At 43.4% G+C, this 21257-nt stretch overlaps 1 protein-coding gene across 2 annotated transcripts in view; it reads right to left on the minus strand.

The window, feature by feature from the left end:
• The window catches only part of igsf21a (immunoglobin superfamily, member 21a), a 190915-nt gene that overhangs the window by 42245 nt on the left and 127413 nt on the right, over positions 1-21257 (minus strand). For both annotated transcript variants that reach the window (XM_018725717.2, XM_018725716.2), the window contains exons 3-4: positions 13482-13603; positions 6694-6812 (exon numbers count right to left, since the gene is read on the minus strand). In XM_018725717.2, the coding sequence (XP_018581233.1) occupies positions 6694-6812; positions 13482-13603 (241 nt within the window). The remainder of the gene's footprint in view (positions 1-6693; positions 6813-13481; positions 13604-21257) is intronic.

Raw genomic sequence — 21257 nt, forward strand, 5'->3', positions numbered from 1 at the left:
AAACTTCCCTGGCTTGCCACTGATTACTGATTCCAGATTATAAGCCTCAGATGATATTCAGTTGGATTTTCAGCAACTTTTGGAAAAAGGAGTTTAAAAAAGTAGCACTTAAGGTCAATGGATACTGCAGAGCACCATCTCCAGCCACAATGACATTTCTTTTTTTTACTGGAGAGGTCCACCAGCTTATTCAAATATTTTTTCCACTGGGTAAACCACAGTACGTCTCCAAAGAAGAAACCATTGTTTTGAGAAAAAAAGCATACCCATCAGTTGTGGGGGTAAGGACACAGGGCAGGGAACAAAGCTCATGGTAACATGGGAAAGAGAGAGGACAGTTCCAGTGGAAGAGAGTTTGGCACATCTCACACATGGCCAGTGATGAAAGTGTGAAGCACAGCTGGAATTGACTGCAGCAGGGCAAAATAAACAAAGGATGGAAACTGAAAAAACAGCACTGCATCATGCTGAGGTCAGCCGCACTCTTTTAGTAACATTAACTTGGTAATGCGTATTTCTACATGATCACTGAGACAAAAGAGATATTTGCAAAATAAAATAACGTATTAGATTTTCACTCACACATCTAGAAGCTGTTAGCTGAGAAGCAAGAAAAACATACAAGAGTTCATTCTATATTGTGGGTTCTTCAAACTATTATCGGTTTGCAAAAAATCAAGCACAAGAAAGGACGCCACTTGGGGACGAATGTGCCAAACATCAAAAGGTGTAAAATGTTGAAAAACCCAACACTCATGGATCTCGGCAAGCTTCTGTACTTTAAAATGAAGAAGAGCATTGAAAGTCACTGCGATTCCTAAGTGTGCAAAAGCTTTTAACTTCAGTCTACATATTCTTGTCAAAGCAAAATTGAATGAGACTTGTAGAGAAGCAGGCAACTGTGTGTCAGCCAAAAGATGGAAAGCAAGCTCACATTGGGACGGGACAAGGAACAGCCAAGCAGAATAAGTGAAAGTGAGTGAAAGTGTTGGTTTATGGGTGCAGCGGAGATGCTTTTGTTGTCTGGCTGGTACCCCGATACTCCTCTGTTGTTAAGGATGAGTGTGATGACACCACCAAAGGTGCTGGATGTGTGCCATTTTCTGTGGTGCTTTCACTTCCTTCCACTTCAGAGCTTCCAGTTTAATGATGGAGGGCTGAACTTTGGTGGCCACGTAGGGTGGAGTGAGGTAGCTGGGGGAGGAAGGTACTGATGGAGGGAGAGCACTCGAAGCTGAATTTAATCCATTAAAATCCATTTCAGTAGTTTATGTCATAAGCCTTAGGTTTCATATCAACTGTGTGTAAAATGCTACAGTGTTCAGTATAGGATACTTCAGCACTCAGTGGAAAAAAAGAAGCTAAATATGCTTTTGTTGATACTACTGACACTTATTGTCTTTCTCACATCTTCACATACTATAAAATAAACAAAATCCTCAGTAGTTTTTTTCATGTGATAAAGTAAGTTTGTAATTTTTCTCAGTCATTAGACAGTTTCTCAGCTGGAAGCTAAATATATTTTCAGCAGTTAAAGTATATATATTTTCATTACCCATGTTATATAAGGGGTGCGGTGGCGCAGTGGGTTGGACCGCAGTCCTGCTCTCCCGTGGGTCTGGGGTTCGAGTCCCGCTTGGGGTGCCTTGCGACGGACTGGCGTCCCGTCCTGGGTGTGTCCCCTCCCCCTCTGGCCTTACGCCCTGTGTTACCGGGTAGGCTCCGGTTCCCCGTGACCCTGTATGGGACAAGCGGTTCTGAAAATGTGTGTGTGTGTGTGTGTGTGTGTGTGTGTGTGTGTGTGTGTGTGTACCCATGTTATTTGCCAGCCCACCCTTAGTTGTTCTACATGACCCAGTGAGACCACAGAAGTCATGCAACAAGCAGGCATTATACTGCATGCAGCCAGTACTTGTGTTAGAAAAAAAAAAAGATATCTTCAGGAGAGGTTATATTTTGAAAATGCACAAAAACAGCTGGGAGTTTTATCTATGAGAGCGACAGAATGTCAGTAGCGGGTACTACACTCTAAGTGACACATCACATGGAGAGTGACAGTGGGGATCATCATGCATCCTTTTTTCCAAGAGCAATAAAGTGGACTGGGCCAACTGAGTCATTGTCCTCTCTTAAAAGAGGTCCAGCAAGAAGGATTAAAGGATCAGAAAAAGCAGTATTTGGTGACAGTGATACTTGTGGGAAAGGGAGAATTTTGTACATAAATACAGAAAGATCAGTAGGGCACTTGAGAAGAGATCCTCTGAAACCATCGTTTTCCTCTCAAGTTGATGTCCTTTAGATTTACTTCAGGTGAAACCTGTTTAGATCTGTACTCTCTCCTAACAAGCTTTGGAGAAGTAACAACTAAAAGAGGTGCCCTTTGGTTTTCTACCAGCTCCACATTGTAAACTCAGAGTGATAAACCATATATTTAGGCTTGTAGATCCTACAGTGTATGCTGCTTCAGTAACAGTAGTCACTTAGAGACAGAGCGTTAAATATACTACATATATTATGGTGTTTGTTATTGAAGTGAATCCAGGTTTCAAGGTACGAGAGAATAATTGCTCCTGGAACACCTCATCTCCTCATCTCATCATGAAGATGCTCATCTCCTCCTGTATCTAAACACAAGCCTAGCTGTCTTACAATAACAATTCTCTCAATTACCACCTCATTTTTCACCAAAGCTAAAACAAAGGGTTCTGAGGACTATGTGCCATAGCATAGAAGCATTGCAAAGCTGCCGGCAGGCTGACATCAGGATTTGCTTTCTAACCTTATTATGACCTGCAATATGGACAAGGTCATGGGAAGTCACTGGTACTGCCGACTAGAAGACGCCTTTAGGTAATCCTTTGTTACCTGTGTGAATTAGTGCTGCGTCACACAATTAATCAGCGATTAGAAGTGAACAAATGGATTCTTGTAATATGATTAGGCAGAAGTGTCACTGGCGCAGACCTCCGGGGCCTCAGGGACCCCTGATTTTCATTGCAAACGAGGCTCTCAGTTAATGTAATTGATCTAATCATTCGCTTAGCTGAACTAATTTAGCATTGTTTGAAGGTCGTCCACAGTGCCTAACTAAAAAAAAGAAAAAAACCAAAAGAAAAAACATGACTGAAGGTACAATGGCACCGTGGAAGTCTGACGCCTTGAGAGATGTCTGAAATTCGTATAATTAATCAAGAGATTAGAGGAAACGAGTGACTGGAAACTTCTCTGGATGAAAAAAATACGGAGAGAAGATGTGAACATCCCGGAGGAACTGGCTGACAGACATAATTGTAATACATGAGATACAATATGGCTCTTGGTTTGCTAACAAAAGGTGTCCATAAAGATTCTTCAGATATTCTAACTTCTGAAGCAAAATTTTACTGTGTCTTTTTCTAACTAAAGTGTGATCTGAAATAAGTTCATAAAATTCATTCTCTTTGTGAGCAATTGTGCAAAACCAATTGCTGTATGTTTCTTACCTCCGAATGAGTGCACAGAAAAATACAACTGACAATGAATTTTAAGACTTAAACATGAATATGGAGAGAGTTAACTGTGAAGGATCTCCTTCATGTTCCTTCCCTATTTATTCACCTTATAAGTTCAAGGTAACTTATAAAATAAGGACTGAATACTCATACATTTACAATTACCCATGTTTACAGCTAGGTAAGTTTTGCTATATCAGTTCAGGGCACGTTCCTCATCAAGGGTATTGAAGCAAAAAGTGGGAAAGGAATCAGGACGATTTAACTGAAACACTACCTGCTGCACCTGAGTTACAGAACTAGTCATCTGCATGATTTCTTTGTCATAGGAACCTAAAATGATCAGTTTGCACCCAAGTTTGCGGTTTGTAAATAGCCAGTCTTTATGAAAATGTTTGTGTGTCATACCTGTGATCAACTGTTAACTTTTGACCCAAAGCCCTTGCTCTACGTATGTGGACATATTTGCATTTTCTCACTGTACTGTCTCTATCTGTATGCTGCTCTGACCCTGTGCTGTTTTTAAAATCAATAAAAAATAAAATGTGTGCATCTGTGTGTGTTCCTATTTTATATGCCCACCCTGGTCAAACACTCCAGTTCACATCCAGCCTTCGCAAGATGTGGAAGCTCCCTGAAGATGCTTCCAACATGGGAAGCGAAACGTCGGTACCAGTTTCCTACACGATGCGGTCTCATCCAGAAGACTTAAAACCCCAGTCAGTTGGCACCAGCCGCAGAAGCCTACGAGTTTTGATGTGTTCCTATTTTGTGTGTTTCCTGGAACTTATGGCGCTCGTGGTAAATTCGTACCCTTTGCTTTCTTTTATTGTCCTGCATTAGCTAGGCGATTGCATTGCGCTCTGATTACTTTTCATATTTTATTTTTGAGTTATTTATTTTTGTGTGTGTGTATGTGTGTCTGTTTGGTCATGACATTTTCTTTTCTTCCCATCAGTCTGAACCCTCTCAAAATTTTCCTTTTCCTTGCATGCTGGTTTGTAATGGTGGTCTCCCATAGCTTTACATAATGGTTCTCTGGCGAGAAATTTTCCATAACTTAAATGCCAATAATATCCAATAAGTAAGCAAGAACTTTTTCATAAGAACAGAAAAGTAATGAATTTGAGTTTTTTTTCTATAGAAATGAAATGAAATCCTTGGCAGGGTTTTATCAAAATTAAAATTCTTATTTGTAAAAGCCTTGAAAAAATTGCAACAGTCTGCATGTAAAGTCATTTCTATTAATTAGTTATCATCAATTCTTTTTCTTTCTTTCTTTCTTTCTTTCTTTCTTTCTTTCTTTCTTTCTTTCTTTCTTTCTTTTCCTTTTTGTTCCCCTCTACCCAGTGAACTTGGCACACTAATACTTCATGAATAATTCTGTTTCAGCTTACACAGCAATTAGCTGCAATGCCAGGGGCCATTCTTATTCTTTACCATGGGATTTCATTGCTCAGCTGGGCGAAACACGACACACCTCTGCAGCTCCCCTCTGATGCTTTGAGTTCCTGCAGACTCAGGGGTTAAGCCACGAGTTCCCTGCCGTGGGGAAGCTGCACAACTTCAAATTGAAAGACAAACACCGCATCCCCCCACCTCTTCCACAACCAAGCCGTAGCTTCAGCTGACAACTGGAACAGTTGCTAATAGAACAAATATATAAAAAGAGGGAATTAGTGAAGTTCCAGTCCCTCTGACACCTGAAAGCTCTGGCCTTTCCCAGTATTTTTTTTAATCTCATACTTCGAAATATCCTCTTTTTGCACTGATATGGGTGATGTCTGAAAATATTGTAATACCCACTACGGACTAAAGTAGTAATGCTCTACTTATTAAATATTAACATTTATTCTTATCTGAACACCATGTCATTTGGTCACACCAGTTACCAAAATATACCCTTCAAATGTTTATTTCATCAAGAACGCACTTGAAACATAAGTCCATGCGTACATGGTTTACTGTTGAATAGAAAACACCAGCTGCATCTTGCTGAAAGTGCAGAGTGAGCGAACACTAAGTGAAATCATTCACGTTCCACCCACTCTGTCTCTCTTCCCCTCTCTCCTTGGCTGTTTGTATGCAAAACAGATTATGCTGGAATTATGTAGAAACGGTTGCCGTGGCTGTTGTGCCAAACCGGTAAAAGGGAAATGTTTAACAGCAATGTCTTTTCCAGCAGAAGATTAACAGCTCCAGCTCTGCCTTATTCACACAATTACAATAGTGTTGAATTAAAGTGATTAAAACAAGCAGCTCACAATAGTTTACTGGGGATGGCGGTTGTGGTACATTTGTTGATTGTTTTAAATGTACCAGGTAATGGTAACGATAGAGAGCATTCATAGCACCCTGTATTAACGGTGTGTTTCCAGAAAGTTCTGGCAGAAGAACAATGCTTCCCGAGAGGGAGGATAGAAACGGTACTCCGCTGTGCTGAGATAGCCCTCCCATCGAGGCTTCCGCCAACATGACAGTGCCATTGCCCATGCGCTCAGGCAGTGTCACAGTGCAAGGCGACACTCCACTTCACCTCCTTTTGGAGGAATTGATCTCACCCCCTGAGGCAGCACTGAAACAATGGATTCCACTGTTTCACTCCTCAGTCGAAATGTATAAAGCAGTAAGTTCCACCCAATATCTTAAGCAGTAAATACAGATGAACCCTGTATGAAGGCATGCTTCTACCCAGATCACCAAAAAAAAAATTATTATTCCCTCTGGCATAATTTTTTCAAGAGATTTAGAGTCAAAACATAGCTTGGGTTCTCTATTTTTCCTTCACGAGGCCCTTTCTTAAAATAACATCCAGTCGTGCAGGTGAAAGTGGGAAAGTCTTATGTACTTTAATAACCCGCAAAGCTTGTAATGAAGAACTAGAAGGTACATTGCACCACAGTCCGTCTAATAAATATACATATGCTCTGCATTGTCTGTATACATAAAACAACAAATGCTGTATATTAGACTTTTTTTTATTTCTCCCATCCATATTGTTCTATTCTCATTTCAGTTCTGGAACACACTTGACATGTCAGTGCTTGTAGGAAGACAAGTGGCTCACCTCTACCTCCAATTCATGTCCCAGCAGTGCTTAAATGGATCACATGCTGTTGAGCACCAGTGGATGGGCTTGTGGTGAACCCAGGTTGAATGATTGGGGGCTGAAGCAGCCCACCAAGGTGTTGGCAGCACTCACCGTACACAGTGAGATAAGTGTTCCCCGACGCCAGGACCACCTTCTCCCTAGTGGCCCGGTCGTAGATGCCCACATGGCATTCGTACAGCCCATTGTCTGTAATCCGCACCTCCGGGAGCCTGCGAGGACAGGGTGATCACAGAGAAAAGCCATGATGACTGGAATCCATCAAGAACCCATAAATAAATCCATGTGGAATTTTCACATGTAAGAAGACTATATGCAGTCGTACATAATATTTAACAAGCTTCATCCAGATTTCACTAGAATCAAGAACATCCGGAGAAAGAACGAAAAAAAAAACTGAAGTTATTTGAACCTGAAGGTAAGTAAATAATGAATAAACACACACACACACACACACACACACATTTTCAGAACCGCTTGTCCCATACGGGGTCACGGGGAACCGGAGCCTACCCGGCAACACAGGGCGTAAGGCTGGAGAGAGGGAGGGGACACACCCAGGACGGGACGCCAGTCCGTCGCAAGGCACTCCAAGCGGGACTTGAACCCCAGACCCACCAGAGAGCAGAACTGCGGTCCAACCCACTGCGCCACCGCGCCCCTCATAATGAATAAACATCCATTGCAAACAACTGCTTGTCCTGAGCGGGGTCACGGTGAGCTGGAGCCTAACCCGGCAACATAGGGCCCAAGGCTGAAGGTACACACGCAGGACTGGACACCAGTTTGTTGCAAATCACCCCAAGCAGGGCCTGAACCTCAGATCCACCATATGACGGCACCGGCTGAACCCACCATGCCGCCACGCCCCCCCAATGAATGAACAGTCCATTCTAAATTTAAACCTAAACGTAAAGTTTTTAATGTTTATGATTTGTGCTGGCTGATGCAGAATTATGTGATTTACATTGTTTTTTGAGGAAGGAAGGGATTACATGGTTAGGGTGTGTAGGCTGGCTGAGGTTTAAATGCCACACAGGGAGGTGCGAATCACTGGCAAATTAATGGAGAAATGGCTTAAATTAAATGTAATTTTTCCAGTGTGGAAATAGCTCAGAGTTCATCACATAACAGCTTGCTGACAGAAGTATGCGTCTGATATGTACAATCTGCCATTAATACAATAATGTGAAACAACCGATAATGTCAAAAATTTAAGATCAGACACAGAATTTAAGTAAATTTATGTCTGGAGTCTCAGTAAAGTGAGTGCACTTAAATATGCTAACCTAGTTGAGTGAAATACATTAACAAAGAAATTTCCAAGAAAAAGGTTTTGACCGCTCGTATGATTTCAGAAATGGAGTTAAAACACAAAATCCATCTCCTGAAAGCTGAGGCAGCTGCTGTCTGAAAAATGGGCAGGAAGAAGTGACATGTAAGACAGCAGCGGTGGTATATTAGTCAAACTTGCCCAAAGTAATTTGCAACAACCAGAGAGAGGCATTTATAGACACTGAACCAAAACGATATATTCTAAGAAACCAACTCAGAACTGTCTGAAGTGGAACTTTTTTAATTTATTTATTAATATTTTTTGGTAGTATTGTAAATTTTTTTTTTTTTTTTTTAATGGGAGGGGCATGGTAGCGCAATGGACTTGGCTGGGTCCCGCTGTGGGGCAGGTCTGGGATTCGAGTCTGGCTTGGGGTGCCTTGCGATGGACTGGCGTCCCGTCCCGAGTGTGTCCCCTCCCCCTCCAGCCTTATGCCCTGTGTTGCCCGGTTAGGCTCAGGCTTGTCGGTCAATGTGTGTGTATTGTAATTTTTGTATTTAGTAAACTTCTTTATTAAAAAAAAAAAAAAAATCTCTTGCTTTACAGATGACGATGATGATAAAAACAACTACAAAAACGATGACGATGATGACTATTATTATTAGTATTGTTGTTATTGGTTATTGTAGGCCTTTTCCCTTGTTCTTTCACCCAACACAACTTACAAGAATATCAAACTGCAAGCCTTATAGTATCCTCCCAGTGTTCACTTACTGCACAAACCTTTAAGGTGTGATCCAAATTCTGCTCCAAAACTTAAGTTTACTGGTGTCACAAATAAGACCCCACAAATAAAACGGAGTCTTCGGGATTTATTACAGGCTGGAACGAATGTCCTCCTCACGACTAGATGTTTCAGGCAGTACAGCCTCTGCAAACACAAGCAGGCCAAGAGTGTCACAATTTCTGAATAATAATGGGTTCAGAGATGTGGGTGTGGGGTGGGAAAAGAGGTAATCTTTCATTTGTGCAAGAGTTGCTCGTGTGAGGGCAGCGTTTGTTCCTCCTCAGCCCTCCTTGCCCTCTCCCCCACCTGGAAACCTGCGGAAACGGGGAAGCGGAGACACAAACTGCTGACGCGAGCTAAGAGACAATCGACTGCCTCAGTCACACGAGAAAACGCTGCACCTCCTTAGCTCAGTGGTGTCGTTCTCCAGCTGTTCGCGAACACCCCTTTATCCGCTCGTTCATGCATTGCGGCAAATACACAAAGTTCACCTGAGGTCAAAATGATGGGCGCTACGACGAGCACAGCAGCGGCTTCTCCATCTCAAGGCGTTGCATCCTTGGGTTTAAGGCGTTCCACTTTAAGATGGAACACATTTTATACAATGCGAGATCCCGTACCATGATGGCGTGTCTGTAACGATGGATTAGTACGAAGGCACATCTGGGTTTTGCGTCTGTTTGCGGATACCTGCAATTCCACGATGATGATTATGGCTTTCTGGGCCGGCTGACAAGCCTTGATTATGATGATGTGGTGAACACCTGTGGTGTTTCTAGCGACGCACATTGGCACTGGGCTGCCTCTGGTCCGCCTGGGAAACGCGTTGACTAGGCAAAGCTCGGTCAACTGATGCCCTCTGACTCGCCAGACTAAAGGCAGGACGGCTGAAGTCCTCACCCCTGGAGGTGCTCAGGAGGTACTGATAAATGGACCTCCTCTTCCTTTCACCCTCTGGCTGTTCGTCTGAGCGTGATGTAGAGGTAATTAGCACTAAGCGGCATATAGGGCAGAGGCACAATGATGCAATGGACACCATCAGCAGGCCTCTGGAAACCATCCATGTGTGACAGGCATGTAAAGCAGTGGAGAAGTGTGTACGCGCTAAGGCTTTCACACACCGCTGCCAACACACACGTGCTGGGGGGCGGGGTCGATACGGGAGTGGGGGATCGGCGATCGATGTGGATGGCCACGCTCCGAGGATCGGCAACAGCAGCGCGAACCCAAGTGGGATCAATACACCATTTAGTGCTCCCTTTAAGACTTTAACTCCTGCCCCCCCATCCCGAAACTACACAGACTTCCTGAGGAGAGCGGGAGTGAACCTGACAGACCACTGCGGACAGCCGCTTGTATTAGCACGGCTGGACAATCTCTGCAGTGCAGTAACAAGTGTGCCAGCACCGCGGTGCGGTACCTAGCTGTTAAACAGAGCTGTATAAAAGAGCCGGAGTGTATCGCTTTACAGCTCGCTCATACAAGGGGCGGAAAAAATCATAAAAGATCCCACTGGCTAGCAGGACACGGATATGAACAAAGGACATGAGACACAGGAGTGTTTTATCACTACCTGCACCATTGCCTGTTTGGACAGTAAAAACAGAAAAGGCGACTTTAACTTGTCTCGTTTCTGTATTTAGGGGTGATTTTAATGCTTTGTGCTTTAATGCTCTGAAGGGGCTGATCTACAAGCCATCTATCCTCAGCCACGTTCTCTACCAGATGACCTGTGTTCCGCTCATAGGTGTGTGAATATGTTCACTCTGAGCTTGAGCACAAAGGTCACAGAAAGCCCTGGGAACAAACGTGCACGGAGATGGGCCATTCCAGAAGAAATAGATGAGAGGTTCTCACAAAACCCCCCGGACATTTAGCTTTCTCTGTCTCACAGGTTCGAGCTCCGCTGCTTTTACGCAGTCTGGAAAAATCGTGACCGAGAGCCGGGCCATCAAGTTCGAGAGAAGGTCAGACTACAAAAATGACTTCAATCAAAAATTCAGACTGATTGCATTAATTTTTCAAGTGCCTTCGACAACTTCATTCCCTTCATAAGCGCCAAAGTGCAACAGGGCAACAAGGACAAGACACTGAATTTCAATTAACGATGTCATTATCTATAAATGCAGCATGGGAAATGTCAGCGTTGAGCATTTTGTATTTTAAAAATATTCAGATCACAGAAGCCCAAAGAAACAGCAACATTATAGTCAAAAGGCTGCTTTTGGAGGGATTTACAGGCATGATTCAGGGTACACCCTGGGTAGTACACCTTCCTGTGCAGGAAAAAAATTCATTAGACACACACACACACACACACACACACACACACACACATACACACACACTGTCTACAACCGCTTATCCTGAGTGGGGTCACAGCGAACTGGAGCCTAGAGACTAACCCAGCAACACAGGGTACAACACAGGGGAGGGGACACACCCAGGATGGGAAAAATTAATTACTATATTCATAATCATAAATTGATTTAAAAAAATGTATATATTCATATGCATCGTTTAGCTCATTAGCATTAAGCCAGGGGTTAAAATAAAGAGAATAACATTTTACAAATATTTAATGGTCAGGTCATGAATTAAATAATTAATTAAAGCTCAGGATTAAATAAAATTAATTAGAGATCAAGATTAAACCGGGGGGGCGTGGTGGCACAACGGGTTTGGCTGGGTACTGCTCCCTGGTGGGTCAGGGGTTCGAGTCCTGTTTGGGGTGCTTTGTGACGGACTGGCATCCAGTCCTGGGTGTGTCCCCTCCCCCTCCGGCCTTGCACCCTGCATTGCCAGTGTATGTGTAAGACTAAATCCCTCTGGGTGACACAGTGGAGGAGTGAGTAGTGCTGCCGCCTCATTGGCCCTGAGCTAGTTTGATGTAGGTTTGAGTCTGGCTCAGTCTGCGTGGAGTTTGCATGTTCTCCTTGTGTCTGCATTGCTTACCGCCCAAAACCAAGAGGTTCAGGGGGCTAGTAAGTCGAAATCGCCTATTGTGTCTCTGTGACTATGATGCGATAGGGGTAGGCTCTGGGCCCCAGAAACCCTTAACAGGTCAAGGAGTTAATGAAAATGTATGGATGAATTCCTTCATTTACACATCTATTATGTTTTTGTATTTCATGCATTCTTTTTAAGGATACATTTTCATCTTTATTTTTATGCCAATACGATAGATTGTGTCCTCAGGTTATTGTCTGCTCCACCCTTGAGGAGGACAGTGTGCGGTACAGCGGGACTCTGGAAACAGAGTGCTTCCGCCCTGATCTCAGCACACAGACGGATCATCTCTATGAGGCTGTCTGCAGACCTTCCCATGAATCCCCCGACTTCCCTCCCCTATCTCATTTCTCTGCCTTTCATTTCCGGTCAGATTGCCGATTTTCCCAAAGTCAAAATGCCACGGCTTTACAGTCAAGATTTGGAGCTTTAAAGTGGAAATGGGAAGATTATGCCCTGGAAAGATCAAGGCACTCTCTCTGTGGTTGCTGCCCGGGCCGTGGCAGTGCGCAGCTGGGGAGGAAGGGAGTGTTTGGGGAGGAAGCCCTCTGACACACACTGCGAGGCTCTGCGAGCAGCACTGCTGTCTCTCCGCTTCACTTAAACAGGCTAAATGCTGCTCAAGACAGACATGTTATTGCAGCAGTTGTTTTTTTTTTTTCTTTTTTTTTTGGTTTTTCTTTCTTTCTCTTTTGCTGGATTCGCATCACTTGCCCTGTGCATATTTGTGAGTGGCTGTCCGTCTCCGTCGATCCGATCCCCTCCATTAGGCAAAGTGCTGGAACTGTGAAAGCCTCAGTTTCAATGATTTCTACTCTCCCTAAAGCTACGGCACGGCTGTTTGCATAGATCACCCTCACTGGGATGGATTGAACAGCTGAGGATAGAAGCATGGAGGGGGGAAAGATAGCAGTGATGAGACAAACAGATTGGTGGAAACAGAGACTGGGGTTGCGGGGGGTGTGGTTTAGGAGAAAATGAAGGACGGGACAGAGTAGAAATGGGGAAAGGGAGAGTCTATCCAGAAGGAAATGATACCCTACCCTTCCACTCGCACTTGCTCTCTTTCTCTCTCTTTACCCCATACCAAGTGTTGTGCACACATCAGGAACAGGCACTGCGGGCACAATAGCAGGGAAGCTGCCATGGTAGCAGTGCCTGAAGGAGAGCCTGGGGCTCATGACGCCTCCACGAAATACCGTCCAACGGGCCAAATCCCTTAGATCCCAACCAGCACTTGGAAAGAGCCCTGATCTCTGCTCCCCATGCACAACAAAACATTTATTTCACGTCTACAAAGGAAGAAAACAGGTACTGATTTAATTCATCACTTAATACCTAAAATAGTTTTGCTTATATTCTGTGTACAAGTATGGTATATTTTCTGTTTGTTAAGTCTGTCTTGAAAACTGTAGAACATGACAAATTTAATTTATTTCCCTTCAGACACACATCTACCCAAAATGACCTCCACACCTCCAGCGTGATGCATTTTTTTCCATTGTATATCTACTTGAACCACTGAGGTACATCAGTTAAACTATCATTCTGAAGGTCTCTATGTGCTGCCTGAGTTGGAGACCATGTGTATAACATTAAAAACGGCTAAAGCACAGGGGTATTAGCGTGGGGCCTCGGGTGTTGCACCAGACAATTCCTTTGGCTTGAGAAGCCCCACTAACACCAGCAAGGGTGTGGTTCACTGTGGAGCACACTTGTCAGTAGGGCTGCGTGGGCTGGGGCTGAAGGTTAAATCATCCCTTCGCCATCCAGCATGTAAACGTGACTGTAATTGAAGAGGAAACTTACCGGACCGTTGACTGGTACACAAGATCCTCGCGCCGCCGGTAGTCCTCCATATGAGAGTAATTGGTATTAAACATAGCATCATATGTGAAGATTTTTTGCTTATTTGTGCCTCCTTCCATAACCTGTAAGACAGAAGACAAGAAGAAAATAATTCAGAGGAACCCTGTACAATGGGTACAACTACGACAGGTTGCGTACAGCACATGCATGAAAATACATATCTCTGGAGCAAAATGGATGGCGAATGTATTATTCCTCTTCACCCTGAGACAAAGTTCTTTCTGAAGCTTTCAATTACCTCACCGATTCACTGAGCGATAAAATGAGTAAATTATTTAAAAGGAGAGTGGGATTAAGCAGGCGTATTAAAGACAGCAAAAGTGATACTATCAGACAATTGTTTACTTAAATGTATGAGCACATGTACCATGTATATATATATATATACATACACAACCGCTGCTCACTTAATGAAGACTGACGGATCGCTCCCTCTGCTGGGTGACAAGCTAGCCTCGGCGTCTTCGATGAAGAGATGCTCTGATTGTGAGGAATATTCAAAAGCCCTGCATTACGAAGGGAGCGTAAATGATGGACTAGCGTGGCCGCCTCTAATATTCACCAGGGGAAGTTGTTTAGCATTTGAATGGCTGCGATTTCTCCTTTCTTCCGAGAGGCAGACACACGTAAAAGGGGTGACAGGACTCTAATGGAAGTGTTAATGCCCCTTTGAAGGAGGAAATTGTTCATGGGATGGATCTTTCTCCTCTTGGCCGCCAAAAGATTTTATCTTTTTCTGCACCCTAATCCGATTCCCCCATCCCTCCCGAGTGGTAAATACATCCTGTGAATATTATCATTATTTTTCTGTGGTGCACATAGTGGACAAAAATGAAGGTAAATGGCTGTGATTTATACGAACAATTCGTACAGGCTCTATAATGAGGGCGTGACAGTGCAAAGAACCTACAGGCCACTTGGGAGACAACGCCTCTGGACCGAAAAAGTGGTGGGAAAAAAACAATTCATAATCCCAGAAAGAATTCACAATTGCAAATTGAGAACTCAAAAATGGATCTGAAGGAACGGAGCAGAGAGCGGTCATAGATCAAATAATCTAGCTTGCTTGCAAATTCTTTTTTTTTCCAAAGTGACCTACATAGCTGTGTTATAAGTTAACTGTTCAAATAACTGGCTATATTTTAGTAGTTAGCGGTTTAAGTAAAGGTTATGTGCTGCATCCATTTGCAAGGTCAGCCCTGGAACCTGCAACTTTGTGGTTACAAATCCATTTCCTTAACCAGCCGGCAAAATCGCGTAGCTTTTTTTTCCTCGTAAATATCCGTAGGCTACCAGCAATGGAAGGCTCAAGGACCACAGAGGTTTGGGCCATCTCTATATGCAGTCCAGCAAACGCTTTGCCTGAGGGTTTGGTGCGATGAGGGGCATTAGACATTTCCTTAAATGACATGACTTTGCTGGAGGAATATTCCAGTAGAGCACTTGGGGCACAAAGATTACCGCAGCCATCTGTCTCTCCTTTGAGGATCAGTTGTGGAGTTTAGACACATCCTTGCAAGACGGTATCGCTGCTGGGTTTACAGGAAGAGGAGACACCAGAAGGTCAGCTGCTAAAAGCAAACCCTTGTTCAAAAACTGTGTTTTTCTACCAGCTTAATCCTTGCTGCTATTGTAGCTCCTTGTAATAGACCTTTCAGAAATTCTTTAAAAGGCAGGCAAGTGTAAGTAACTGTATCTGTACGACATCACTTTATAACACTGCAGACAAAAGCTCACCGGCTCGATGCTTTTGAATTACAGTCCACCTTAAAGCTCCATTCTCATTAGAGAGGAAGAAAACATCCAGACAGAAGGGATGTACGGACACAGCATCGGGAAAGAAGAACTGTGATTGGGATAAGAGCAGGGAAGGAAGCAAAAAGCACTCCACACTGCTGACTCTGTGACCGTGGCTGATGTTAAATTCACCCTTTTTTGCTTTCGGAGCCCGTGGCAAAGCTCCTCTTTATTTTCTGTGATCTTCAATGCAATGGACAAAAAGCAAAACAGAATTACACGCAATTACAAAAAAAATGCAGCGATGCGCCCCACAGCCGGCTCCTAGGAATGATTCGCGGCTGTGTCACAATAGCTGTCTGGGACTGCGGGTGGAACTGGAAATGGGCTCTCAACCAAACAGCGGCATCACCTGCTGAAGCCAGCACTTCGTGGAAGGATAAGAAGCGAGTGCGCGGCAGAGGTGTGTGGATTTTGAAGGCAAGGCAAAAGAGATGAGCGAGTGTTACACGGGCCCGCTGATAGTGTAGTGGTTAGAGGTGCTGCTGCCTTTGGATCTCTAGGTTGCTGGTTTGAATCTTACCAACTGCTGCAGTACCCCTGAGCAAAGTAGAAATGATTTTGAGAAAAGCATCAGTAGTGGAAAATCATGAGTAAGCAGAGCAGATCTACAACACTATGTACATATACTGTCAGAAATCGATAAGCATATTACCTAAACATGTTGTTGGGATTACTCTGTTATCAATTACAAGCAACAACTTTTAAATAAAATCACCATTTCATTAAGATTCGAGCAGAACAACGTCCAGTTTTCCACTGAGTAGGCACAATAATTTAAGGGGTCTTTGGGAGCATTTTTGTAGCTCATTATGTACCAAGATCATTCATATTACAACTGGACTCAAAGGTCATGTGCTTTTTCTCTTTTGCAGCCCTTGAGGCACCAACACAGAGTGTATAGCCTCAAACTCCCAGCAAGAACAGACTGCTGGTAGTGTAATGAAGACAAAGATGATGGCAGCTTTAGATGCCACAATGTCAGTTCCTCTTCACAGCTTGCTGTTTTCCTAAGCACCCTGCCTCCCTTAATAAATTCAATGCTTAATCAAGACAGACTTGAATCCCCAGCTGAAGAGACATCCGTCTTGGAGGGATATACCTCAGTGGACAATACTGGCTGCTCCAACAATGAGGCACGTTGTTTTTTAGGAGGTGAGGAGAAGATCAAGTCTTTTTAATAAAGACTGAGAGTCTCTTTGGGAAGCCACACTCCACTCGAGCAGCTTTTTAGAACATGGGCCACATGCTGAAAGAATGAAGCCTCAGCGCCCTGAGCCGTCAGGACGCACTGAGCCATCAGGACCTACTGAGTCAGGCTTCAGCTGTGCTGGTCTGACGGCAAAGCCATGCATATGTGCAGTAGTGTTGACACCAAGTAGAAGTTTATCAGTTGACTTTTTCGAGTTCTTTGGGGAAAGCTGACAAAATCACTAACAAGGGGGTAGGGCATGATCCAGAAGCTACGCCTTGTATATTGTTACCATTTTTTCTGTTGATATGACAAGATAGGTAAAGGGCATTGATTTTTTTTTTTTTTTTAATTTACGGATCAGAATGAATCAGTAACCCACCCAAGGGTGTCTAGCTCTGCACACTGTCTTTCTCAACAGGAATAAATTTCACCATACATTATTTCCGATAATTAAAATCTTAATTCAATAAATAAATTAATCCTAAAAACTGCCATGCAAACAATAAAATTTAAAATGAAACAATCAAATCAATAAGACCAACTAATATAAACATCGCATGGCAAAACCTTTAAAACACTAAAAGACATACCCCAAGGCTTAAAACCATACTTAATAAATAATCTAAGAAAAACTTACCCAGTAACATTCACCTCTCAAGATGGGCTGTCCCCTGGCCTGTTCCCAGTAAAGAGCACTGATAACTCACAAAATGTGGTGTGCCAAAATTACTGTTACTAAGTATAGTTTCCTGTAAGTTAAATTGGCTTAAGGTTTTAATCATGCATGTGTCAGTAACAGTGGCGCACGTACCTGACCAGTTTTCATGGTTTGTTCGATGAAACTCATTCACAAAATATGACTCACGATCATCTCGTTTTTTCACTACCAAGAATGTGTACAGGATGCGGTAGAGCTTCAGTATTCAGGGCAATGGCACATTCATAAGTGCATTCATTAATATAATGATCTTCCATGACGTAAAGTATCTAATTCAGATACATATAATGAATGCATATGATTAAGCTGCTGGACATGGAGGATGAAAACATACAGCTTACCATTTATCTGAACGTTCTTCATTATCAAGTAGTTCATTATTGAGTTGATTCTGTACAAACAGCTGTTTTTACTCGGGCAAAAGGCCCAATTAAAATATTCGCTGCATAGTCTGATCAAATTTTTGTCCTTTATTGTCAGTCCAATTATGATATGGTTAATAATAGTACAAATCACAGAACACGACAAAACCCAAAATAGTTCTGTGTCTGTGCAACATCTAGTCTTCATCACAATCAGTAGTAATGAATATAATGTGCATAGAACTGCCAAAAATAAAGCAGAAGATGGGGTTAAAGACTCACAGAGTAGGTTTTAGTGAAATAATGTTCTGGAAAAAAGAAAAAAAGCTCACTGGTATCACTTTTTTCATAAAGTAAGATGCATTTAAAAAATTACTTAAATGTCAATTATGGTTTCAGTTTGTATTTTATCAACTTTATTTCCTCTTCGGTTGACTAAATGTTGGTTCCAAGCAAAGACTCATATCACACAGATCTTGTGTCCATGTAAATTAAGTGAAGATCATTTATTAAGGACCAAAAGGTTGCTGTTTCAAATTCCAACAGAGCTTCTGTTACTGTACCATCGTGGGATACGTTTTGTTTTAATCATTCAATTAAAAATTATTCCTAGAAAAAAGTAATTACATTTATTTATTTATATGACACAATTCTCCTAAACAACTTGCAATTGTTTACCCATTTACTGAGCTGGGTAATTTTACCGGTGCATTTACGGGTAAGTACCTTGCTCAAGGGACAGCTGGAGGTGGGAATCAAACCTGAAAGCTTTGGGTCTGAAGGCAACAGCTGTAATCAGTGCACCAGCAGAAAAAGAGAAAATGTATTATTGAAATTAGTAATTCAGGACGAATATCTCAGTCCATTCATGAGTTTATTTCATTGACAAAGCTGTTTATACGAAAATTGGGAAGCTGTGTCAAAAATAAACACACACACACTTTCAGAACCGCTTGTCCCTCACGGGGTCACGGGAAACCGGAGCCTACCCGGCAACACAGGGCGTAAGGCCGGAGGGGACACACCCAGGACGGGACGCCAGTCCGTCGCAAGGCACCCCAAGCGGGACTCGAACCCCAGACCCACCAAAGAGCAGGACTGCGGTCCAACCCACTGCGCCACCGCATCCCCTCAAAAATAAACAATCAAATAAATAAATAAATAAATAAATAAACAAACATGATCTTGCTGACAGTTACATCAATAAAGATGAGGCAAAACTAAGTGATGCAAGTCATGATTAACAATGACTGCTTGCTGATCCACGAATGCCACGTAACGAACGGAAGCTTGTTAGATCGGCACTCCACTGTCAGTGTGGCGTCTTGCATTTGTCCACAAAACAACTGAAACCCCAAAATATCCATGAGTTCCAGGAAGAGGACCAACAAATCACAGGGAAAATTCTGTGAACCTGTTAGAATCTCCATCATGCTACAGCCACCTGCAGAGCTCTGTACGTCAGGGCACCTGTTTAATAGATTTCATGCTGGTTCCTCCCTAACCCCCCACCCCCAACCCCTCAGGCTGTCTGTGTGAGTGCCATTCTAATTCTTCTAGAGGTTGTTTTTTCCTTTTTTGGTCTTCACAGATAACAAATGTTGCAGCCATTCATGCACAAACCTGCTGCTCACCCCCTCTGCCTCACCACACCCCACCAAACCAGCCCTGTTGCACTGACTGAGCTCATCCAGTCATCGCTGATAAAGTATCCTTGGTGTCGACGGGAAATCGATCATGTCATGCGTAAAGTAAACTGGAGAGGGAATATTTCCAAAAGAAGAACAAATAAAGTAAAAGAAACAATTAAACAAATGTAATGGTTAGAGCTGCTCCCTTTGGACCTCAGGGCTGCAGCTTTGGATCCCACCTCCAGCTGTAGTATCCCTGAGCGAGGTATTTACCTTGAACTGCTCCAGTAAAACTACCCAGCTGTATAAATGGGTAAATAATTTCCAGTCAATTTGGAGAAAAGCGCCAGCTAAATGAAAAAACCAAATACGAACGTATCTAAGTAATGCCGCGTGCAATGACACAAAATGACAAGGGAGAGAACCGAACATTCTACCTGCACTATCCATGTGTTAGGCTCTCTTTCAATTTATCCCAATGCTGCATAAGAAACGTTGGCTCTGGCTGCTGGCTGAGACTTCACTGAGCAGGGGAGGGGGCTGGAGCGTGTCCAGCCTACCCCGAGACATGCTCCAACTCTTCCGTGGACCTCCCCTGTGAATGGGATGGTCAAATAGTGCCAGTGGCGCAAACAGCCGCATCGGTCGGGTGGGCGTTAGGAAGCGGTAACGTTCGCTGACACGGGGCTTTGACACGGCCGAGAAATCACTGGCAGACCCCGGAACGCCCAACTCACACCCACCGCCCCGAACAAGGAAACAAGCCACACAGTCCCAGCAGCGGGAATCCAATACCATTTTCCTCCTTCCAAATGCAACTGGAACCACTCGGAGGGCCACCTGCAAGCCACTCTTTGTTCTGCTTGGACAGCTCACGCGGTGCAAGGAAAGTGGACAGCCACGTCTCCCGCCAGTGGGTTTTCGTTAGCTATTCAAAGTCATTCTTCAGTAGCTGTCAAATGCAATAGAATCCTGCTGAAAATGACACGGGTTGCTGCGTAATGCAGAAATACATTGCATTTGACAGAAGCGTATTTGTACTCGTTGACGGAACAGGAAGCAAAGGAGTCGTAGTTAAAGTGTGACGAGGAGTCAGCTTGAAGGGGGTTACGGTAAACCTATCAACCATATTCAATTTGATCACACGACGTTGATGGTGATCGCAAAAACACTCCTGTTCTCTTGACACCGCTGACTTGAGCTGGATCCCAGAGGAGGATCTAAGAAGAAGCCGCCGGGGGACACGGGAGGGATCGGAACAGCTGACGGCACTGGCGCAACAGTTGCTGAGACAACAATACAGATTAATGTTTGTTTTCGTTTGTCCTCTATGCGCAAGGCATCTCGCAAGTTTGCCCACGCACTGCAGACGGACGCCTGCATAGGCAAGCCGAGGCAAGGGATCCAAAAGACAGATGGTCCAAAAGGCGTTGAGGGCACGGTGGGCATATGTTTGGATCTTATCCCCCAAGCCCCCCCACCCCCCTCAAATTCCTTTCCTAAAGTGGCAATATCCATCTGCTACTGGTAGCTCCACAGTACAAAGATGATGCCATGAATCCCTTCAGATTGCATGGTTTAAATACATCTGGGATGCCAAAAACCATAAACAGAAAAATGTGTCATGACAGACAGAAAAATTACACAAAAAATGTGCGCAGATCATCAGAAGGTATTTTAAAGTAATATCTTTTTCCTGCTTTTATTCACGCACATTGCAGCATTTTAATACACATAATTATGTGAGCATTTATCGTTGATGATGTACTGTCTACTAGTCAGACCATGTCATGCCAGGTTTAATGTATTCAGCTTAAATTTCAGATGCATTTTTATAAGAAGTATAGATTTAATATTTTTATATTTAAATCTCTGAAGGTTGCTGGGATACATGGAAGCATTTCCATGGCAATAGCATGTGCTAGTAAGTAGCAGGTCTACAACTGACTATACTCAATATTTCAATATCAGGAAGATATACAGTGCTTCATTTTAAGTGGAAAAATTGAAACA

The sequence above is a fragment of the Scleropages formosus genome, chromosome 22 (assembly GCF_900964775.1).
Source record: "Scleropages formosus chromosome 22, fSclFor1.1, whole genome shotgun sequence".
Taxonomy (NCBI): Eukaryota; Metazoa; Chordata; class Actinopteri; order Osteoglossiformes; family Osteoglossidae; genus Scleropages; species Scleropages formosus.